Source organism: Peromyscus eremicus, chromosome 6, assembly GCF_949786415.1.
Source record: "Peromyscus eremicus chromosome 6, PerEre_H2_v1, whole genome shotgun sequence".
Classification (NCBI taxonomy): Eukaryota; Metazoa; Chordata; class Mammalia; order Rodentia; family Cricetidae; genus Peromyscus; species Peromyscus eremicus.
The window spans coordinates 94,481,825-94,507,323 of record NC_081421.1 but is presented as its reverse complement, the minus strand read 5'-3'; the positions used below and the strand labels follow the sequence as shown (position 1 = coordinate 94,507,323).

The following is a 25,499-nucleotide window of genomic DNA, read 5'->3' as shown; positions in this document are numbered from 1 at the left end:
GGAAGAAGAAATGAACATCTGTGTTAGTTTTGTTTGTACGGAATTTGCAGCCACATAAGCATTTAATATCATTTTCAACTTTAGAACACAGTATGTCAGATGTCTTTGCAGCACAAATTTTCCAAAACACAAATGGAAATAGTCCATGTCCTTGACCAGTAGGTGGCACTCCTACACTCTAACGAAAGCAAGTATCAACATAAGGTAAACACCCATTTCATAATTGGACTATCCATCCTGCCTCCCATCCCCACAAAACCTCCTCTAGCTTCCGTTCTATATCAAGCAGCTACCTTACCTACCCATTTAGGTCTTCAAGTGCCTGTGAATGTCTTGCTGGCATTGTCTAGTTGTTCTTTTGAGAACACTTTTTGTACTTATGAACAATCAGCTTATAGGGATAGGACTGGCTAAGTAGTTTGCAGGGCCTGAATTAATATAAAGGGAACGGATATCGGATATAGCTCAGTGGGTAAAGCGCTTTCACAACAAATGAGGGGGCCTGAGTTGTGATCCCTAGCACCCACATAAAACCTGGGCATAGTGGTACATGTCTGTAACCCCAATGCTGAGAGGGCAGTAGATACAGGAGGGTCCCCAGAGATTTCTGGCCTGTGAATCACTGATGGATGAGCTCTGGATTCAGTAAGAGATCCCATACCCCAAAATGTGGTGAAGAGCAATAAAGATATTCAGTGTCAACTTCTGGCCTCCATACACACCCCCCACACACATGTATAAGCACTGCCGTACATGAACACATACATACATAAACATGTACACACACACACACACACACACATACACACACACACACATAAGCACATACACATACACACACACACACATACACACACACACATACACACACACACACACACACACACACACACACACACACGAAAGGAAGGAAGAAAAAGAAAATACAAGGGCTCCTTGATATTGAGAATCTAAGACAGTAACAGCAAGACATTGAAACAAACGTAGGGCATTTCTGAACCAGAATGGATGGTGAGCCCATGAAGGTAGCCATATTTCACAGCGTAGGATTATATTTCTCTCTCCCACTCCATGCTCTCTAACATCCAAACACTTTCTCCCCTGTGGCACATTCCCAGATGGTTGCTTAAGAAAGGGAGAGTTACTGGCTGTTGTTGTTAGTATTTTATATATATATATATATATATATATATATATATATATATATATATATATATATAAATATATATATATATAAATATATATAAATATATATATGTTGTATTATGAGAGGAGTTTAGAAATCCAGTCTGATCACCCCATTTTAAAGGTGCCTGAACTACATCCCAAAAAGATGAAGTGACTTTCTCAAGTTCACAGTAGTTAGCCTAAGACTGTGCCGTAACCAAGAGTTCTCATTAGCATGGCAAGACTGGCTCACAGGCCCAGGGATAGAGAACTGAAGAGAATTTCCATTCACTCAAAGGAAAGTTTTCAATCTACCTCTTGGACCATTTTCTGTAGAATAAAGGACACATGATTCTCTTCTATACATTTTTTGAGGACCAACTACATATAAGGGACCACTCAAGATGTTTTATGTGTGATGCATCAATTCAAAACTGTTCAGAAAAATTACAACTCAGTACCCACACACAAATAAAACATTTAAAATATAGTCATCACCAGCCACACTAGTGGAAACCCATGAACTGTGGACTGGTGGCTGTGGAGCCCCCATGGGACTGGACTAGGCCCTCTGGATATGGAAGACAGTTATTTGGATCGAACTGTTTGGGGGGCACCCAGGCAGGGGGATCGGGATCTGTCCCTGGTCCATGGGCAGGCTTTTGGAACCCGGTGCCTGTGGTGTGACACCTTGCACAGCCTTGGTGCAGTGGGAAGGGGCTTGGACCTGCCTAGGCTCAGTGTGCTGGGCTCTGCTGACTCCCCATGGGAGACCTCAATTTGGGGGATGTGGGGTTGCAGAGTGGCTTGGGAAAGAGGGATGGGGGGTGGGAGGAGGGAGGAGGGGGGAATCTGTGGATAGTATGTGGAGTGAGTAGAAAATTTCTTAATAAACAAAAATGAAAGAAAAAAAATAAAGAGCAAAAAAAAAAAACTACAGTCATCAATACATATGCCAAAAGGCTTTTTTTTTTTTAAGGAAACACTACTTATAAAGCAATGTGAGAACAATATTTATTTTCTTTTAAAATAACAGTTCATGTATATCTTAAGGAACATAAAATAGAAGAAGTCCTAATTAGCTTTTCCATGTTAGACTATGAGAAGACTGGAAATCTAGCAATGCTCATGAAAGGATGAATCTTCCTGGCATTACCACGATGGAGAGAGAAGTCTGACAACAGTGTAGCTCTTCAGTGTTGTTCTAGGCTCCAAGAAGCTTGCCTACTCCTTCTTAAAGATCCGCTTGGCTTCGACTCCTTCATATATGTAGGTCTGAAAGACGTTAATAAACATAAAAAATGTACCATTAATATAAAATCCCAAATTAAGAAAAATAATAATAGTTAGAGGCTGTCCTACCATGTCCTTGTATTTGATAGAAGCAGTTTATGAAGCTATAGGATAGAACCGTTAAAATTACATTTTGCGTTGTAGATATTTATGTCTTTTTGTTAGAATGGGAATTAATTTATGTATATATGATGTTTACTCTCCTCAATAAATAAATGTCACACACAGATATGAAATGAGTAACAGTTTAGTTATTAAAGCTGTGTCTTAGGGTTTTATTGCTATGAAGAGCTACCATGACCATGGCAACTCTTATGAAGGAAAACATCTAATTGCGTCTAGCTTGAAGTTTCAGAGTTTCCACTATCATCATGGTGAGATTTAGAGGCATACAGGCATACATGGTGCTGGAGAATAGTTGAGAGTTCTACATCTCGATCCTTAGGCAGCAGAAGTGGACTCTGCCACACTGGGCATAGCTTGAGCATAGGAGACCTCAAACCTACCCCCCTCAAGAGTGACATACTTCCTCCAACAAGGCCATAGATACTTCAACAAAGCCACACCTCCTAATAGTGACACTCCCTATTTGGGACATTTTTTATTTCAAACCACCATGTTTCACTCCTTGGCTCCCATAGGCTTGTAACCATATCTCAATGCAAAAACACATTCAGTCCAACTTCAAAAATCCTCATAGACTATAACAGTCTCAAACTTAGTTAAAAGTCTAAAGTTCAATGTCTCTTCTGAGATTCATGCAATCTCTTAACTGTAATTGCCTGTAAAATCAAAATAAAAAGCAGATCACGTACATCCAACATATAATGGCACCAGATATTCATCACCTTCAAAATCTACAGAAGGGACCATAATGGGGAAATACTTGATCAAAGCAAGACTGAAAACCAGCTGCGCAAACTCCAAACTCTGCATCTCCATGTCTAATGTCAAAATCCTCTTCAAATCTCCAACTCTGTTTAGCTTTATTGACTGCAACACACTTCTTTTTTCTTGGGCTGGTTCCAATCCCTGTTAGCAGCTCTCTTCAGGAAGAATTCCATGGCTCTGGCATCATTGACATCTTGGAGTCTCCAGGGAAACCACATAGTCACTTTCACAGCTTCACACAATGGTCTCTCTGGGACTCCATGCTGGGAAACTCCTGACACAATCCTGGCCCCAGAGGCTTTCCTTAGTCTCTGAGGAAGATTCCATAATCCTTTTCTTCTGTTCTTGACTCTAAAGCTAGAACCACGTGGCCAAAGCTACCAAATTCTGCTGCTTGCTGGGCTGGAACATGGTCCCCTTGTTCAGTTGCATCTGCATGAGCTTTCTGATTTTGATGGTTTCCTTCACTGCTTAAGCTTGGCTGTCTTGTCCTACAACTTGCTCTGTAGACTAGACAGCTGTGAACTCAGAGATCTTCAGTTACATCTTCACCAGCTTTCTGTTTCTGATGGTTTCCTTCACTGCCTAACCTTGGGTGTCCTAGAACTTGCTCTGTAGACCAGGCTGGCCTCAAACTCAGGAATCTGCCAGCCTCTGCCTTCCCAGTATGGTGATTAAAGGCATGTACCACCACACTGGAGCTAAGCTTTTCCTTAATTCCTTTTTACAACTTGGAAACTTAGTTGGGTGGGATCTTGCCCTAAGGTCACCACTCCTTTTATTACATTTCTGAATCTGTTTATCTCTTTGAACACAAAACTTAGCTCCATTGTTCCTCCTGGTGCTCATTTTCTCCCCAATCTGTTCATTTTGTATTTTTACCTGCTCATCTTGCTCTCTTGGTTTATAAATCTTCATCAGAATTAACACTAATAACCATAAGACAGAGTCCATACTAGGCTGTCTTGAGATTCCCTCTGGTAATGGAAAATTAATCCAAAACTCTTCACTTTAGTCTTAGACAGACTTTTCAAACAAGGCAAGAAGCAGTAACATTCATCACCATTATATCACAAGAATGATCTCTAGCCAACATACTAAAATTCTTCTCCTCCAAAAGCGCTTGACTTAGGCCTCCACAGTTCAAATTATCCTCATCACTATTGTCTTCCAGGTTCCTAGTTGTACAGCCCATTAAGCAGCACTTAAAGCATCCACTGCACTCCTAACCCAAACTTCCAAAGTCCAAGTTCTTCCAAACAAAAGCATGGTCAGTCCTATTACAGCAATGCCCCAGTCCTGGTACCAACTGTTGTCTTAGGGTTTTATTGCTGTGAACACCATGACCATGCATTTATTATAAAGGAAACATTTAATTGGGGCTAACTTAAGCATTTCAGAGTTTCCATTATCATCACGGTGGGACATGAAGGCATGCAGGCAGACATGGTGCTAGAGAAGAAGATAAGAATTCGACATCTTGATCCACAGACAACAGAAGTGGACTCTGTGTTACACTGGTCATAGCTGGAGCATCAGAGACCTCAAACCCACCCCCATGTGACACACTTCCTCCAGTAAGGTCATACATACTCTACCAAAAAAGCCATACCTCTTAATAGTGCCACTCAATATGGGGGCCATTTTCTTTCAAAGCACTACAAGGAGTTACTCACAGTGACAAAATTCTTGTTCATAATCATTTTTGTCTTTGGAACATAGTTAGAAATCTTTCTTACAACTTACCTGAATTAGTTCATCACCAGAAATTTCACAGATATCAATTAGCTCCTTTCCATTATCAACACGTTTGAATTTTCCAATGAGTTTATTTCCCTCGAGGCTCCAGGTCCCCTGGGTCACAATAACAAGTCAGCATTTTTATGGTCTTGCATGTCTCTAACACCATTTCCAGTTTTACAGACCCACATCTTCACTCAGTGACCCTCTGCACTCTATGAAGTAATACATTTCCTCCATTTTACATCTACAGAGGCTGTGGAATGACAGAGCGATTCCTCGAAAGTCAGAAAGAGGATTGGACATGAGCTGTGGGAGTCAAGGCTGTACTGGGAACTACTAGGCACACTCCACTGACAATGGCTATAGGCTGAATTCTACTGCAGAGGAGTAGTGATAACATTAGTATTTAAATACTCAGCATAAACTGTCATTGCAGGGCTGACGAGATGGCTCAGCTGCTGAGAGAACTTACAACACAAGCCTGAGGACCTGAATTCAAGTCCCCAGAATCCATGTGAAAAGCCAGGTGTGCTCACATATGCCCGTGACACTGATGCTGTAGAGACCAGAGGCTCATGGGGGCTTTGTGGCCACCAGCCTACCTCCAGGTTCAGTGAGACACCCTGTTTCAAGGAAGTAAGATGTACAGCAGTGGAGCAGGGCACTTGATGTCCTCCTCTGACCTCTCCATGTGCACGTGGGCATGGGCACACACACACACACACACACACACACACACACACACACACCACTGCAAACATACTTGACTAGAAAAAACCCTGAGGCAAAAAACTCTTTTTTCTTTCAGTTTTTCAAGAGAAGTTTCTGTTTAGCCCTGGTCATCCTGGAGCTCACTGTGTAGCCCAGGCTGCCATCAAACTCAGAGATCCACCTGCCTCTGCCTCCCAAGTGCTGGGATTCATGGCATGTGCCACCAACAACCAGGTTTTTTTTTTTTTAACATCCTGACCAAAGATTCCCCACCTTGGATCCTCCTGATGCACCCCACCTCCCCTCTGCCACCCGCCCCCTACCCTGCATCCACGTCTCCTCTGTTTCTATTCAGAAAAGGGCAGGCCTCCCATTGATGTCAACCAAGCATGGCATATCAAGTTGCAGTAAGTCTAGGCACCTCCCCTCTTATTAAGGCTGAAGAAGGCAACCCAGTAGTAGTAGAAGTGTCCCAAAAGTAGGCAAAAGAGCTGGAGACAGCCCCTGCTCCCACTGTTAGGAGTCCCATAAGAAGACGAAGCTACACAACTGTCACATATATGCAGAGGGCCAAGGTCAGTCCCATGCAGCCTCCCTAGTTGTTAGTTCTGTCTCTGTGAGCCCCTATGAAGCAAGGTTAGTTGATTCTGTGGTTTCTTGTGGTGTCCTTGACCCCTCTGGCTCCTACTATCCTTCCCGCTCTTCTGCAGAATTCCCTGAGCTCCACCTAATGGTTGGCGAAAGGGACATTCTTAATGACCTTACATGAATTAGACTTTCACATTTCGCTACTCACCCATTCATTAATTTTTTAATCAATGTTTATTGAGATGAGATCTCATGTATCCCACACTGGCCTCAAACTTACTCTGTATGTGAGGAAAAGCTTGACTTTATGATCCTATTGACTCTAGTTCTTGAGTCCTGGAATTATGGGCATGTGTGTCCATGCCTAGGTTTTATACAGTGCTAGAAACACAACCCAAGGTTTTGTGCTTGCTGCGCTCTCCTGATTCAATTACATTTTTGGCCTCTCAGTTTATTGTCCATATACATTTATAAACAGTTATTGTGTTTGAATATCATAATCACTAAAAGCTTGTGGTCTCTAGCATGATGAGTTAAAAATACAGAATTTTAGATTTCCTTGTTCTCAGTCCATTTAAGAGGATTACTATGAATCTGTTCATCATAGCATTTTCATAGATGCATATCATAACAAAATATTATATTTAAACACTTTGACAATGATGTTTGTAAAATAAAATATGAACAGACTTTGTTGGCCTCTTCAATAAATGAAGGAAGTTTGCATTAGTTGAACCATTCCATGAGATAAACTACTTTGTATTTGTAAAAAATGAAGAATACATTGCTTTAAAAAAAAACAAAGTCTTACTTTGAGTTCCGTTCCATCTGCTAGACTATAGTCAAAGTCGACACCGAGTTCAAACACAACGTCAATGGTTCGAAACCTGCAAGATTCTTTAATAGTGAATTTATTCCCTTCTTGCCTGATGGTCAATTTCAAATTGTCATGAGCTGCAAGCTTTCTTTTCACCAAGTTAATGCCTGCAAGAGGAGAGATTGGGAGGAACATGAAATGAAAATGCCACAGAAAGTGTTTCCCTTTCTTAGCTCTGCTTTGGTTTGCTCGTCTTTATTTTGTGGGTGGAGAAGAAAGAGCAAATAGTGTCGTGTGTGCACAGCAACACTGAGATGCTGTTAGAGAAAGGGGAAGCTCTGGCAGATGCAGAGAAATGGTTCAAACAGCTTTTCTACACTAAGAAAATGTAAATGAAGCAGCAAACTGTAGCACCTCAGCCCTGGGTCATTTTAGCAATCTAAACAAACTTTTGCTTCAGTGTTTAGTCAAATTGCAGCAATGTCAAATGAAGCATTAAGAGAGGTATTCATTTATTAAAGGAACACAAGTCCAGTTCGGGATATTTATTCATTTCCAACACTACTTTGCTTTCAAAGTGAATTTATTTATTGTTTGGTTGTTATTTGAAACTGGATCTTGGTATGAAACCCAGGCAGGCTCCAAACTTGCTGCATAGGCCAGGCTAGCCTTAATTCAAAATTCTCTGATTTCCCTCTCAAAGTGTTAAGATCACAGGCATATAACACCATGCTTTCCTTGTTTCACAATTATATTTATTTTTGTGGCATTTTTGATTGCCCCAAGCCAGAAAAATTTGAGATTTTATGATTAAATTTATTATAATATGAATGTACAAATTTTATAAACTGAAATTTGGAATCTCTAAAGTATGAGACATAACTATGCAGATTTTATTTTGGGAAATGATATACATTTTTGCCCAACTTTTAGTGTAGGTTGCCAGAATATTAGTAGACATTTTTAATATAGTCAAATTAGACCTCTAAAAAGAATACACAGCTTTTTGTGGTTATTCTTAAAGTTACATAACAAAGAGAAAAGAATTAGAGTTTATTCAAGCTGAGTTTTGATAAAAATTATATTCTTACTTTATTAAAAGTCCTTTGTTCCTTTACCTCCTATAACCCAGCATTATTTTAAACTCTGGAAATTATCATAACTCAATACAATTGTCTTTCTTCTAATGAACACAAACATGTCAGTTTTCAGTTACATAGGTATAATTAACAGGCAACGGAAGAAAACACAGGAGCTCTAACACTTGCCCTAGGGACAAGATGTCTTCCTAAAGCAGGAAGTGTGGACATGGATTTCCAGACTCTGTACAATCACACCTGGAGCCTTACACATCACCAGTTGTTCCCTAACACACAGAGAGAAGAAAGCAAACATGAACTGCCCAGGTAGAAACCAGTCCTTACCCATTTTCTCCATGAACTTATCATAGTTCTCATTGCGATCTACTTTCCAACTGCCGTCAAATGCCATGATCTCAGCTGTGTGTGCCTCTGGAAAAGCAGAGATTCAGTCCTGTCCACAAGAGAGAATTTATTCTATGTCTTATCTTCGAACCAATTCATACTGTGATGTGGAAGTTTAAAGTTCAAGAGATTGCCTGACTACTATACATGCCATGCCCCTTTGGTTTCTCTTTCCAAGCTTTCATTGAATCTATATCTGAGATTCAATGGAAATTTGAATAATAACACCTATTATAACAATAAATTTGATAATCACACCTACTCTGTGTTCAACTACACACGTGGGCATTTTTATCTCAAGAATTAGGGCCGAGGATGGTAGCACACACCTTTAATCCCAGCCCTCAGGAGGCAGAAGCAGGCAGAGCTCTATGAGTTCTAGCCAAGGCTACATAGGGAGTTCCACTCCAGCCAAAACCAAACAAAAATTAACTAGACCAAAAAACCCAAGATAGTCTTCTATTCATGAGTTAAAAGTTCACACTATATAGCAGTTAATTTAATTTGTAACATACATCAAACAACAGGGACATGAGACTTAATAACCCAAACAGTAGCAGTTGCTATATGAGACTATGTGAAACACAATTGAAAAGTTGAACTTGGAATGATTATTGTAACTAAAAATGTACTTTCATTTTTCTTTGTTCCTAAGATTACTTGAGATGAAATTAACCTAAAATTTAATACATTACTATTTGCTCAAATACCATGATAATTGTATTCTGGAACAGTGTCATTACCCTGAAAAGAAACTGCACACACGTTAAGCAGTGGGTTTTCATTTCCCCGTTTTTAGAGCCTTAAGTTCTCATCCACTTTCTACCTCTATAGACATTTCCTACAAATAGAATTATATAATAGTTGGTGTGGCGCGCATATACCCCGGTTACAGAGGAGGAATAATCACTCTTGATTCAGACTTGGTATAACACTCATTTATTTACACAATAAGATTACAAGCAATATTTATCCCATCTTCCAAGTGGAAGTGGGAATACCTCTCCAGGTGTACAGGTCCGAACTCGCCACGTCCGTTCCTCTGGATCTCGGGTCAGCCTTCCTATGGTCAACCTCGTCTGCACTGAGGACAGGATCTCAGTCTCTGGTGGAGGAGACCACCCTCAGGAGAAGGTCTGACCAGCTCTGTTGGTCGTGTCTGAGGCTTCCTCTTTTATACCCCTTTCCGTCTAGGTTTCTAGACTTATCCCCACTTCCACACATAGCTTATCGCACTCCATTTGTGGTTTATTTATGTCATTCTATTGCTTATCATTCCTGACCAGGGTTCTTCACCCTAGGTCTTACTTGTTTCTTACACATGGACTACTTACGTTTGAATCTTTTCACTGAATGTGTTTTAAATATTTGTATATCAGTTCTTTATTCTTTTAAACATTTTATTCTTATTACTATGATTAAATTATATAAATTAAAGAATTCAGTATGACATTTCAATATATGAATAATCAAATTCAGTTTTCCTCCATTCCTCCTCCCATGTCAACCTCCAGCAAAATACTCAGATCAATGTTTATTAGTTGAAATTATGCATTCTAATGTGCCTTTTTGTATTGTATTTAGGGTTAGCAGAGGTTTGTATAAATATCTGTGGTAGTTTGAATGTAATTGGCCCCCATAATCTCATTGGGAGTGGCACTATTAGGAGATGTGGCCTTGTCTGAGTGGGTATGTCCTTGTTAGAGGCAATGTTTGACTGTGGGGGCAGGGTTTGAGGGTTCCAATGCTCAGGATACTGCTGAGTGTTTCAGTCAATTTCTTGTGGCCTGTATAGCAAGACGTAGCCAGCACCACATCTGCCTGCATACCACCATGCTCCCCACCATGATAATAATAGATTGAAACTCTGTAAGTGAGCCACCCCGGTTAAATGTTTTCTTTATAAGAATTGTTGTGGTCATGATGTCTCTTTGCAGCATTAGAAAACTCTAACAAGTCTGAAGTTGGTACCAGAGACTGCCTTATTGCTGTGATAGGCCTGACAATGTATTTGTTTGAAGGAATATGGACCATGGGACTTGAGATTAGGAAAGCAGTGGAATGTTCTAAGTGCTGCTTTATGTGCCAAACTAGTAGGAGCATGGAAGACAGTGGGTTAAACGTGATTTGATCTATGTGAGGCTTGTTCAAGAGATTGCAGAGGAGAACTAGCATGTTGCCTAGAGATCTTTCTTGTGGTATTTTGGTGAAGAAAGTGGCTACCTTGTGCCTGATCCAAAGAGTTAGGGATTAATTCTCTTGGCAGAAGAAATCTCAAAACAGCCTAGTATAGACTCTTGCCATGTGGTTAAAAATGTTCATGCTTATAAAGATTTATAATGAAAAGGAGCAAGCTGAGCAGGATAAATTAAATATATAAATTTTGAGGAGAAGAAGAGCACCAGGAAGTGGAGTGGAACTAAATCCTGTGTTCAAGGAGATAAACAGATTAAGAAATGGAATATAGGTGGGGGATCCCATGACAAGAGCCCATCCCACTAAGTTTCCAACTTGTGAAAGGAATTAAAGAAAAGCTTAGATCTAGATGTGGTGGGGCATGCCTTTAATCCCCACACTGGGAAGGCAGAGGGTGGCAGTTCTCTGAGTTTGAGGCCAGCCTGGTCTACATAGCAAGTTCTAGGACAGTCAAGCTTAGCTAGCAAAGGAAACCATCAAAACCGGAAAGCTGGTGAAGATGTAACTGAACAAGGGCCATGTTTCAGCCTCAGAAACCAGCAGAAATTGGTAGCTTTGTCTATGTGGTTCTAGCTTTAGGGTCAAGAACAGAAGAAAAGGATTATGGAATTTTCCTCAGAGACTAAAGAAGGCCTCTGGGGCCAGGCATATGTCAGGAATTTTCCAGCATGGAGTCCCAGAGAGGCCATTGTGTGAAACTGTGAAGGTTACTGTTTGGTTTCCTTGGAGACCCCAAGATGTTAGAGATTCCAGAGCCATGGGATACCTGCTGAGGAAAGCTGCTAACAGAGAGTGGAAAAAGCCAAAGAGAAAGAAGTGTGCTGCAGTCAACAAAGCTGAACAGAGTTGAAAATCTGAACTTCTCAAAGCTTTTCAACATGAGACATGGAGATGCAGACTTTGGAGTTTCCCCAGCTGGTTTTCAATCTTGCTTTGGTCCAGTATTTCTTCAGTATGCTCCCTTTCCTATGTTTTGGAATGGTAATATATATCCTGTGCCATTATATGTTGGAAGTATGTAATCTGTTTTTTATTTTTGTTTTATAGAGGACTATAGTTCAGAGATTGCATGAATATCTCAGAAGAGACTTTGAACTTTGGGCTTCTAAACATTGTTGAGACTGTTAAAGACTATGGGGACTTTTGAAGTTGGATAAATACACTTTGCATTATGGTATTGTTACAAGTTAAATGGGGGCTAGGAAGTGGAATGACATAATTTGAATGTAAGTGTTCCCCATAATCTCATATGGAGTGGCATTATTAGGAGGTGTGGCTTTGTTAGAGTGGGTGTGGCCTTATTGAGGAAGTGTATCACAATGGGGACAGGCTTTGGGGTACACTATGCTCAAAATACCACCTGCTGTCTCAGTCTACTTCTTGATGACTGCATATCAAGATGTATCGAGTACCAAGTTTGCCTGCATGCTACCATGATTTCCACCATGAAGATAATGGACTGAACCTCTGAACCTGTAAGCAAGCCACACAAATTAAATGTTTTCTTTATAAGAGTTGCTGTGGTCATGGTGTCTCTTCACAGCACTAGAAAAACCTGGGACAGTATCCCTGGTTCTTGGCATACAGTCTGACACCCTGGAAACCATAAGCAAAGTCTTAAGAGGTAGAAATGTAGATATATCACGGAAAACTCTCAGGATCAGTGTTTACCATCTGCCATGCGAACAGAGTAAAAACCAGATGTTATGTATGCTATTAAATAAGATTGTTTTCCTCTCTTTCTGTTACGCTCAAACTAGGTAGAAGTCATAACCCATATGACTTCTGAGTCAGAAGCCATAGCCCAGTATGGGGAAGGGAGCAAGCAAGAGAGAATAGCTAGAGTCCACATCTGTCCCTTCTTTCCTGCTGTCTCCAGCTCATAGAAAGCCTGTGCTGGAAGAGGAAAAACTTGCAACATGAAGTAAGAAGTCTTGTTAACAAGTCTTAAGATGTTAATTACTGAAAAGAGACTATTATTATGAATGAATGTGCTCAGAGAACCTCTCATTAACTTACAGAGAAGTTGGAAGTCCTGTTAAGATTTAATAACGGATCAAGAGAAGAGGATTCCAACAAATCTGAACACTACATAGGACAACAGAATCATTTTAGAATTTTCATTGTTGTCCATTGGGCACCATGTTTTTGTGAAGCTGTGCTGTATTTGATCTTTTTTAATGAGTGCATTACAAAGAAAACAGCCTTCTATTCTTTCATTCTTTCTTTTGAAAAGAAGAAAATGTCAGAACACAAGCAGGGATGGGGGAAGACTCTATAATGGAAAGTTCTCATTCATAAGCCAGATTTAATAAGACCAGCAGTGTCACCTTTGTGTTCCCAAAGATTATAAAACCTTATCACTTCCAAATCATCAAAAACCTAGCATACTTTTAATGTAGAAGGAAATTTAAAAGTTCATGGTTGTTTTACAAGGTGTGTAGTGAGGTTGTGTCTCAAACAAACAAACAAAACCCCCACATACTGCTCTTACAGAGGACTCAGTTTGATTTCTAGCACCCACACAGATTGACTCTCAACAACCTGTAACACCAGTTGGGGGGGGGGGGGCAAATGATGCCTTCTTCTAGATTCTGTGAGCACCTTGCTCATGCATACACAAACCCTCACACAGACACATATATGTATATAATTTTAAAAATATAATAAATATTTTTAAGCTTATATGTGATAGATCCAATCTTTATTACAAAAATAAGGACAATCTCAAGCCAATGAAGTATAAACATGGTATATTAAAAAAGAAGAATGTGTATTGAAAAAGAAACAAGTTTAATATTGCAATCATGACACCTGCTACCATGCATGGCCTCTTATTATTCAACATTCCTGTGTTGCACAAATCCTAAATGGTCTTATAATAAAAATCCAGAGCCAGATATTGGGGTAAAGGCTGGAAGATCAGAGAGACAAAGGAACAAGCCACTGCCACTTCTCACTTCATCAGCTCCACAAATCCTCTGACTTTATGCTCCTGAGTCCCTCAGCCAAAAAGCTCTCAGTTCCTGTCTCCTCCAGCCTTATATGTCTTTCTCTGCCCAGCCATATCATTTCTCAACTTTCCTAGTGTTGGGATTAACAGCATGTGTGCTTTCCAAATACTGGTGGCAAAGGCATGAAATCTCAATGCTGGGATTGAGTCCCCAGTGCCTGGCTCTATTTCTATTAGACTGGATTAATCTCCTGTAGTCCACGGCGGCTTTGAGCTCACAGAGACCCAGATGGATCTCTGCCTCTGGAGTGCTAGGATTAAAGGTGTGTGCCACCACTGCCTGACCTTTATGGCTAATTCTGTAGCTAGTTCTGTCCTCTAATCTTCAGGCAAGATTTATTAGAGTACAACAAAATATCACCACATTCCTGAGCCTCAGTTTCCACACATATAAAAGAAATACAATAGTACCTTATATATAGTTGTTTTTTTTTTAAGTATTGCATAAAACCGCTAAACTGAACAACCTGCGGACATCAGGTATTCAATAAACCTTAGGTTCCATCCTCATTGTCTGAGAAAGAAAGCTGCCAAGTTTCCTGCCATTATGATAATGGACTAAAGCTCTCAACAGTAAGCGAGTCACAATTAAAAATTTTTTGTAAGAGTTTCCCTGGTCATGGTGTCTCTTCACAGCAATAGAAACCCTAAGGAAGACACCCATGGATGTAGATCTACCTATTGGAGTATGTGTAACCTACTATCAAGTCCCCAAAGGATAATGACTCTCCTTCTCTCAACGGCCATCACCATCCATAGGCTTCTAAATCCATGACTCTCTGTAAGTTTCACACAATACCTCTATCCCCTTTACTATTTTGTGAAGAAAATTCATATTCATATTTTTGGTGTTTATTGGAAAGTGATTTTAGTATTTAATGGCTGGTACAAGTGACCCTTTGGGCCAGGTGTGCCTTGGATTTGCCAGGTAAGGACAATGTGTGGTCTGGTCATGTATGTTTCCACTCTGATCTCATGGCCACTGAAATAGCACATAGCTCAAGAAAGAGGTCTGGAAAGAAGACACTAGAGTGGTTTCTAACCATTGGTCACCTAATAGTGTTTCCACACTAGGACTCCCTGCTCTGTCTGTGGCCACTTTCAACTACTAAGAAGGAGTAAATGGCTTGGTTATAAGAGAATCCTATTTGCTTTCACACATGCTGCTAACAGACGGGCATATGAAACTTGATCTTCCACTTATCAGCTTGGAAAATGCATTTTCTCTGTATTGTAGCATCACTAAATGTTTAATGCCCACTCAATTTTACAACATTATGGATATTTTCTAGTTTTCCCCCATATAATTACTCAACTCTTACAACTTACTAGATTCAATCTAGAAAATGAAAATTATGCAAGACCTGTGGGAGGTCTTGGCTTTGAATTACAGACTTTTCCTGTTGATAATACTGAGTTGACTAACTTAGTATGGACCTAGCCTATTCACTTCCTGTTCTTATGGAACCCTAAGACTATGGTGATATTTTATTTGAGTTGAAATGTAATTTTATTTGTATGATAATAAATAAAGTTACCTGGGGGTCAGAGCTAATAGCAAGCCATAGCAGAAGTCTAGCAGTGGTAGCACATACCCTTAATCCTGATCACATGACAGGCAGATCTCTATGTGTTCAAGGACACCACCAGCATGGAGACACATGCCTTTAATCTCAATACCAACCATAGAGACCTAGAGGTCTGTATGGACAGGCAGTGACTAGGAGGTCATGTGGTTGGGTTTACAACCAATGAGAAGGCAGAACAGAAAGTCAATAAAATGGCAGATACACAGGAAGTAGGTCTCTTTCTCAGGGGAAGGACGGCAGTGGCAGCAAAGGGTAAGAAGGTGGTTTTAAGTCTCAGCTCTTAGCTACTGCTCTGACCTCTTGGACTTTTACTCTGCATTTGGCTCTGTGTTTCTTATTTAATAAGACTGTTACATCTACACCAAAACCTAGCCTCTTAGGGTTTGGGGAAGTGTGGGAATGTGGCTGCTGGTGCTGTGGATACTATGGAATTCAGCCTCCCTCCCCTTGGCTCTGCAGTCCTCAGCCTCCTGAGTGAGTGGTCTGGAAGAAGTGGTAATTAGCAAAAGCTCCTGCTGATTCACACCATGTCTCCAAAGGAAAGCAGAAAGCACATTCTTTAGCACAGTTTCCATCAGCTGCTTGTACAGCGATTCTCCATTCCTCAGTGTGTACTGCAAGGTGTTTTGAAGTGTACTGTGTTCTCCAAGGTCTGACTGCTCTACTGAGCCTGCTCTGAACTGTCAAGGGTGAGTCTGATATCCCTCCTTCACCTGGGAATAAAGGTCACAGTATAGTCCAAAGGACAAGTAATAGATCCATGATAAAGGTTTAATATTATTATCATGATAGAGATATCGGTAACAAGGAAAAGAGGTTAAATATTTAATATTATTATCATGATAGAAATGTCAGTAACAAGAGAAAGAGGTTAAATATTTAATATTATTATCATTATAGAGATGTCAGTAACAAGGGAAAGAGGTTGCCCCAAGTTTATCTCAGAGGACCGACATTTAGAAGCTCACATTTGCCTCATTGAATGATGAGCAAGAATATTTCTAGGTTATTATTTTGAATATATCATAAGAAGAAAAAGCACCTTGTAAGACATGATGTTTCACCTCCACATTTATGAATGTTGTTCAGCTTTTACATATCCAAAGGCCAACAGATATGTAGAAATGAGACTGAATGAAGATAAGCACTGGGGGCAGTGCCCTAGGTTGCCACCCTGGGTGACAATGGGTGCTGCTTAGGCCTGGAAACTATGGCTCCATCTGAGGTAAACCACCTCTTTGGTTTACCTCATCTACATTAGGGGTCAACCTTTGAAACAGTCGGTCAGTTAGAGGTTGAAAAATGCTCCCACTGTCTCTGCCCTTTCAGTCAGAATTTGCCTCTTCAGCCATTTTTCTGCTAGGAGAACACATTTAACAGGAACTAATTTAAATGGAAATACTTTCCTTATTAATTTAAATTGACCTTTCACTGTTTATTCATCCATCAATAAACTAATCCATTCTCTAATTATAAGTTGAACAAATGCAATTTATGAAGTTCAATGGAAATGCAAATTAATGTTTGCTTATTCTTTCTAGTATTGTATGTACACTTGTGTGTATTTCGTGTGTACATGAGTTTGTGCACATTTGTGCCTGTGAATGTTTGCACAAGTGTGCCATGACACCTATTTTGAAGTCAAAATGCAACCTTGGGTATGATCCTCACCTTCCACCTTGTTTGAGAGAGTCTCTTGTTCTGCAGCTAGCCTGTGTAAGTCAGGCTAGGTGACCCATAAGTGTCTCCATGTCCTCCTGTTACCACCTTCCATTTTACTATAGGAGTGAAGAGATTACACATGCCTGCTGCTGTGCTTGACTCTGTGTGGGTTCTGGGGACTTGAACTCAGTTCCTGACATTTGCATGGCAAGCACATTACACATTGAGCTATTGCTAATCCCACCAGGCAAGAATAAGACCACAGCCAGACTTTTGAACCAAATTTTAAAAAGCTTTAATTAAATACTGGCCAGGATGATGAACTCTGGCCAGTTTATTCTGGAGTTCCCAGAAAATGGCCATGAACTGTGTTGACCATGTCCTTTAAAGGCAAATCCACAAGGCTAGGTACTTAATGCCTTCATCCAATTGGGGGCAAGCATACATCCTCACGTACTTCTTACCCACATACTGCCTACCTACATGTAATCATGCACATCTGGTGCAGATGGGTCAAGCAAACTGGTTTGGAGAAGTGAAAACATGTGACTCGTTGTCTTATATGAACAACAGCCTCCATCATCTCAGGAAGTATCTGTCCTTGTGTAAGGGGCTTCCAGGACAGAGGCATTTTTCTTTTATGGATCAACAATTTTATGGCACAATGTTTAAACCTTAGAACATAAGATTGGCCCTCACATTCCCCTCTTGAGCTGTATCCTGAGTCAAATATTTGACTCTGTGATGGCTACATGTTTATATTGGGATCTAATGACCATCAGCTGAATGGTACTCAGACAAAGAGTGTCATCTTGCAAGGCATGAATGATGCAAGAGTAACTAGCAGAAACAGAAGTGTCAAAGCCCCTGCAATATTTGAAATATTTAATAGGTAGGAGGAGCCTGCAAATGAGAATGGGGACCAGTCATATATTTCATCTCAGGTCCCCTTTTTTGCAATTTCTTTTTAGTATAGCCAGATTCTTTCTAATGATTCCCAAATGGTTTGTATAGAAACAACATTTTCTCCTTAAAGCTATACAATAACATCTCTGTTTTACGTAGAACAGGTTGAGTGCCTTATATTGTAGAACTATTTCAGCTAATGAATATACCTGTTGATAGGTCTGGGTCTATTTGGTTTTTAACAGCTACCTTTCCTGGTATAACAATAGGCACTATAGGCAGCCATGTTGTTCTCCTATGACAGGGAGTTTCCTTTGATCTACCATTTCAGCATGTTGAGGACAAAGAATAATGTGCTCTCCTGTGTAACTACTTCCTGCTGAAACCAGGGTGTTGTTGTCAGGTCCCATGAATCCTGGAATGTTAGTCAAAAGCTGGGAGGAGATTCAGGCAATAGTGACCAGAAGTGCACTTATCATAAATATGAGAAATGTCAATATACTTACAACAGTTATGTCTAGAAAATAGAATAACTATGATTAGATTTTTAGAAGTAATTTGTACTTTCTAAATAAAAATTCATTGACTATAAATTAGGTGTTTTTTAAAGAAAAATTAGAAAATAAAAGTTATCTAAAACCAAATTATTTAAGTATTTCTTATATTGGGTTTACTGGCACTAGAGACAGACATGACAAATATCAAAGATTTTTAGGGAGTTTTAACTTGCCTTTAACTTTAGTTAAATGTTAAATTCCCTTTAACTTTAACAACTTTTACTGGATAGAAACTTAGTTAGGAAAGCAGGGGTGGGGGTGGAGGTGGGGGATGGGTATGAACCAGTGTTACAGTGAAGCTGGCAAAAGAGATGTGGGAAAGTGGTCACATGACAGCAGCTGAGTTCCCATGCTACTCAAGTCCACATGAACTGTTCTATAAAGTGTATCATGTATTACTGCGCAGGTTGTTTCATTAATTTTAAGTAGATTGAAATTAGACACAATATGCTGTTTGACCACTAGCAAATGAAACCGAAAGTCAACAACAGAAGAGAAACTGAAAAATAACAAAATACGTGAAAATCTGGTACCCTCATAAACAACCAGGATGTCCAAAATGAAATAAGAAGAACTAGGCACCAGGTAAGTGCTCAGCAGATAAAAACATTTGCAAATATTTAAATAATAATAAAATGATAATAATTAAATACTATTTTTTATTAGAAAGAACTTAGAGAATACTTGGAGACAAGAGATAAGATGAAAGTCACATCCCAGGTAGACTAGATGTACTTTGGTAAGAATAGTGCTGCGGAGGAAATGTGTGTCTATAAATGAATAAAGAAAAGCCTGAGATTGTGGCATTGAAAGGCAACATGGATTATCACCATAAAGAATTCCTTGAGGAAACTAAGGAGAACCAGTCGTTTCAAAGGAAACAATAGAGCTGGAGAGGTAAAGGAACTGTGACTAGAAAAACAAGAGGAAATCAATGAAACCAAAGCTGATTCTTGAAAAGATCAAGAGAGTGACAAACGTTTACACAGATCAGTGAGGAAGAAATGGAAAAGAACCAGATATAAGCCATGCAAGCCTGAAAGTGGCAATATTGCTCCCACCCTCACAGAAATGGAAGATTGTAAGAGAATATTCTGTATAGTGTATACAGTGTATAGACTGCTGGGATCCAGGAGGATTTCATGTGAAAAAAATGATACTCTTTTATATTAGAGTGTGGTGACTCATGTCTGCAATCCCAATAGCTGAGGGGTCTAAAGCAGGAGGGTGGCTGTGGGTTTGAGGCAAGCCTGGACCAGTGTAAGTCACAAAGTGAGATCTCCACTGCCTTTAGCAATCTACAAACTTAGAGTGTTCTCAGAATTCAGAAGGAAAACAAACACACTTCCTCCTTATTCACAGTGTGGACAGGTGGACAACAGAACTGTGTGTACTTCAGTTGGAGCACTGCATCTGTTTCCAAGGTTGGAAAGGTTTTTCATTGTCATTAAAAAAAAAAAAAAACCTAAGAGACAGACAATGACACTAAAATTGGACTCTAAATGAATTTATAGACATAGGTACAGGTTTCTGGTTTAACACTGAGCAGAGCTGTAAAATTGTTTCAGTAGCTTCTCTTTGCTTTACCATTTCCATGTAAACTAGTAGCTATCCTAACAACTTTCTTTTCATAGTGTTACTCTTCTCTCAGGATGAAGCATCTTGCCTTGAAGACTGAGTACTAGTTACGTTTCTATCACTGCTCTGAAGATCATGACCAAAAGCAACTTGGACAGCATCTTAGGGTTTCTATTGCTGTGAAGAGACACCATGACCAAGGCAGCTCTTATAAAGAAAACATTTAATTTGAGGTGGCTCGCTTACATTTTCAGAAGTTCAGTCCATTATCATTATGACAGGGAGCATGGCGGCATGCAGGCAGATGTGGTGCTGGAGGAATAGCTGAGAGTCCTACATCTTGCAGGCAACAGGAAGTCAACTGAGACACTGGGCAGTATCCTGAGCATAGGAAACCTCAAAGCCAACCTCCACAGTGACACACTGCCTCTAACAAAGACATCCCTACTCCAGCAAAGCCACACCTCCTAAGTGTGCCATTCCCCATGAGATTATGGGGCCAATTACATTCAAACTACCTCATTCTATTTCTTGGCCCCATAAGCTTGTAACAATATCATAATGCAAAATGTATTTAGTCAAATTGCAGAAGTCCCCATAGTCTATAACAGTTTCAACATGTTTAAAAGTCCAAAGTTTAAAATCTCTTCTGAGATATTCATGCAATCTCTTAACTGTAATCCCTTATAAAATAAAATTTAAAAAAAACCAGATCACATACTTCCAACATATAATGGCCCAGGATATACATTACCATTCCAAAACATAGGAAAGGGAGCATACTGAGGAAATACTGGATCAAAGCAAGATTGAAAACCAGCTGGGGAAACTCCAAAGTCTACATCTGCATGTCTATTGTCAAAATGCTCTTCAAATCCCCAACTCTGTTCAGCTTTGTTGACTGCAACACACTTTTTTCTCCTGGTGTGGTTCCACTCCCTATTAGCAGCTTTCCTTAGCAGGTATCCCAGGAGTCTGGCATCTCTAACATCTTGGGGTCCTCAAGGCAACCCAAGCTTCACCTTCACAGCTTCACACAATGGCCTCTCTACTGGGCCTTTATTCAGGGACACCCCTGACACATGCCTGGCCTCAATAGCTTTCTTTAATCATGGAGGAAAATTCCATAACCTGGTTCTTCTATCTCCAACTCTAAAGCCAGAATTACATTACCAAAGCTCCAAGTTCTGCTGCTTCCTTAGGCTGAAATATGGCCCCCTTATTCAATTACATTTTAACTGGCTTTCTGTCCTTCAGTGCCTAAGTTTGGCTGTCCTAAAACTGGATCTGTAGAGCAGACTGGCCTCAAACTCAGCCAGCTTCTGCCTTCCCAATGCAGTGATTAAAGGCATGTACCATTATACCTGGATCTAAGCTTTTTTTTTAACTCCTTTTCACAGGTTGGAAACTCAGCTGGGTGGGATCTTGCCCTGAGGTCACCACTCCCTTTATTACACTTCTGAATCTGTTTATCTCCTTGAACAGGACTTAGCTCCATTTTTCTTCCTGGTGCTCCTTTTTCATTAACTTGTACATTTTGTATTTTTCCTTGCTCAGCTTGCCCCCTTTCTTTATAAATCTTCATTACAGTTAACACTAATAACTACACAATCCAGTCTATACTAGGCTGTTTTGAGATTTCCTCTGCCAACAGAATTAACCCAAAACTCTTCATAATAGTCTCAGCCCAACTTTCCAAACAAGGCAAAAAGCAGTCACATTCTTCACCAAACTATCACAAGAATGATCTCTAGGCAACATACTAAAATTCTTCTCCTCCATAACCACATGAGTGAGGCCTCCACAGTTCAAATCACTCTCCACACCACTATCTTCCATATTTTTACTTCTATGGCCCATTAAATAGCACTTAAAGCATCCAATGCACTCCTAACCCAAACTCCCAAAGTCCAAATTTTTCCAAACAAAAGCATGGTCAGGCCTATTACAGCAGTACCCTATTCGTGGTACCAACTTTTATCTTAGGGTTTTATTGCTGTGAAGAGACACAACGACCATGACAATTCTTATAAAGGAAACATTTAATTGGGGCTATCTTATGGTTTCAGAGTTTCCATTACATAAATGGACCCCAAAAAATTCTACCAGGAAACTCCTACTGCTGATAAGCCCCTTCATCAAAATAGCTGGATACAAGATTAAATAAAAAAAAAATCAGTAGCCCTTCTGTAACCCCCTTGAAGCACACAAGTGGCCAAGCCCCTCCCCCAAGAACCTCCAGCTGCCAGGTTCCACCTATAGAACTCTAACTGATCTAATGACTGGAGCCAGCCCCCATCCTTCAGAGTAAAAAGCTCAACTCCGGAATTGAAATTCCACCAATTTTCATCTGGACAGCTTTACCCTGAAAAGTCCCACCGCCTCAACACAGAAGAAGCTCTATATAAGCCCTGCCTTCTACTCAGTTCCCTGTTGTTTCTCACCCAAGCAGAGGCAGCCACCCTCCTGGTTTTTTCCCTCCCAACAAATCTGTGTGAGGTTTGTTGTGAGGTATGACTTTGTGGTATTCCTTGGCTCCCAACTGCCAGGATACCTTTCCACCTGAGCTATAACACATGTGGTGCCAAAACCCAGGATAGACTTTCCTCGTGCCTGCATTGCCCCTCAGGGGCCTTGGCTGCACTGGGACCCTATCCCTCATCTCCAGTTCACCAGCAACAGACTCACCTTCCAGCTCAGTAATTGCCCAGTACTCCATCCACCAAGAGTAATGAGGTAAGTTTCTCCTTTAGTTGGTGTAAACGTTTCCGTGAGTCCAAGGAAGTGACCACTGAATGTCTGGCACCCCCTGGTACTCTTGGAGGTGGTATGCTCAGTCACGCCATTTAAGACTACAGCTGGCCCTCTTCACCCGACCTCATCCCCCAACCCTTGGAGCTGCAATCCTGCGGTTTCCTTAGGCCCAACCAGACTGTTATGTCACCTCTTGCCTACTTCTCCTGTCTTCCCTTAGGAGCTGCCTCTAATCCCACAGCTCCTGTAGGCCCTCATGGCTTTTGTGAACTCCATTCTTCAACCTTTTCCTGTGGTTGAGACCCCCTCAGAGCTCAGTTTTTGTCCTTGCCATCTTGCCTCTACAAAAGCCCTGGTACCAGGCACTGAGTCCCTCCTCTGGCTTAGCCAACTAAGCCCTGCCCCCTGAAAACTGTGTTAATGACCCACTGAATGGCTTGGTCCTCATTTGGTCCTCTCTGAGTCCTGGGGATGCCCACAACTATAGGCTTCAGTGACTTTTTTTTCCCCCTCTCTTATCCACAGGAATGGTGTCCTCCATACTCTCTCATTCCCCCTTAGGATGCCTCTTAGAAAACCTTCAGCCTCTCCATCTGACACCCGATCTGAAGGGCCCTAAATTTATTTGCTTTTGCAATTGAGTTTGGCCTCAATACTCCTTAGATAAGCAACACAAAGGGCTGCCTAACAGCACTCTAGATCCTAATGTTACTTGGGACCTTTACAAATACTGCCAGCAATCTGGGAAATGGAAAGAGGTCCTGATGCCCAACGTGGTGGCAAGAGTTTCCAACTAAAACCTGAGAAAAAAGATTCTAAAACGGAGCTAAAAACAGTTCCTAGTTGTCTTTCTCAAGTTAGCAGCAGCCTGCGTGTTTGAGCTACTATGGCAGGTTCCTGGCGTGCGTGCTCAACCTGCAGTATGGCGGGAATGAGGCCTCTACAAGTGGCACATTAAGCTGGGCCTCTGCAAGTGGCACATTAAGCTGCATGGTGGATTTAGCCTTTGCTAGTACAAAACAAAAAAAAAGAGGTTTCTGGGCTACACACTGCTTGGATAAAAGCATAGACCCACTATTTCTGAGAGTTGATGGCTCCCAGAGCTGGCAAAAAATGAACCACCGCCATGTTGGGAAGCTGAAGTGGGCGGAGCCAGCAGCCACAGCACAATTTCAGTCTTAAAATGCTGCAGTTTAAAGCAATAGGCTCAAGGTAATATAAAAAATAAGCCACGTAAAGATGGCTACCACACAGAGAATCTGGATTATGTTGTCTTTGATATTTGTAACTGAAGAAAAACATTTGATTGTAAAAGCTGTTGAGTTATGCCAAAATGTATATTTTAAAGGTGCCTTGACTTCAAAATTTGGAAGTAAGGATATGTTGCTTTGGAAAGGAGGCTCTGCTTTTGTTTCCACAGAAAGCCAGAGGCTATGGATTTGTTCCAGATTAAGACATATCAGGTTTGACCAGCCAAGACCACCTGAAAGGTCTCTGATGACACCATGGCCCAGATGATCCAACATCCAGAATCGTTTCAAGGCAACTGGCTCAGACGATACAGCCTCACGGACTAATCCATGATCCTTAAATTTTCTTTGTGTCCCCATAAGATACAGCACCCCCCTCCAGCAGGAAGTAGTAAGAGAAGCTACGCCCAAATTCCCAAATATACCAAGCTGGCTTTGGAGATGTGTAAAAGTTAAAACCTTCCTTTTTAAAAAAGAAAAGAGGAAGTGCTGTGGGATGATCTGTATGTCAAATGTGTTGCTGATTGGTCAATAAATAAATCACTGATTGGCCAGTAGCCAGGCAGGAAGTATAGGCGGGACTAACAGAGAGGAGAATTAAGGGAACAGGAAGGGAAAGGGAGTCACTGCAAGCCGCCACCATGACAAGCTGCCACCATGACAAGCTGCATGTGAAGATGCCGGTAAGCCACGAGCCATGTGGCAAGGTATAGATTTATGGAAATGGATTAATTTAAGCTGTAAGAACAGTTAGCAAGAAGCCTGCCACGGCCATACAGTTTGTAAGCAATATAAGTCTCTGTGTTTACTTGGTTGAGTCTGAGCAGCTGTGGGACTGGCGGGTGACAGAGATTTGTCCTGACTATGGGCCAGGCAAGAAAACTCAAACTACAAGGTCCCCTGTTCCCTATTTCCTTTTTCTGCACTTCAAGCCCTGTTTATTTTTAGTCCCCCTCACCTCTCGTGGTGTAAATGTTCTGCCTTTTAAGTTAGCAAATGATTGGTCTGTAAGTTTGTTACAAAATGGAAGCCAGGAGCTCGACCTAGCAGGAGGGGGAGAAGGCAAAGGAGTAAGCCAGTTTCACTCCCTGCGCACACTCTGGCTGTTGTGTCTCTCGGCTCCCCTCTGCAGGACCCTCTGTCCACAGCCAGAGCTCACAAATTTCCTATCTCTAAGCCGTTTTTGTGCTCAGCTTACTGGATTCAGTTTTACAGGGATTCAGGTGTCTTTTAGGTACGGTTGCCGTTAGACAGTTGTTTTATGCCATCCCACTTCAATTAAAGGCTGGTTCTGGAGGTG

General features: G+C 40.8%; 1 protein-coding gene across 1 annotated transcript in view; it reads right to left on the bottom strand.

Annotated features, from left to right (window-relative positions):
- Window positions 1-6,871: 6,871 nt before the first annotated feature.
- LOC131913858 (fatty acid-binding protein, intestinal-like) overlaps window positions 6,872-25,499 on the bottom strand; it is a 36,349-nt gene continuing 17,721 nt past the window's right edge. Inside the window, exons 2-4 of the mRNA XM_059266614.1 lie at window positions 8,635-8,743; window positions 7,205-7,377; window positions 6,872-6,913 (exon numbers count right to left, since the gene is read on the bottom strand). Coding sequence (XP_059122597.1) covers window positions 6,872-6,913; window positions 7,205-7,377; window positions 8,635-8,701 — 282 coding nt within the window. The 5' untranslated portion in view covers window positions 8,702-8,743. The remainder of the gene's footprint in view (window positions 6,914-7,204; window positions 7,378-8,634; window positions 8,744-25,499) is intronic.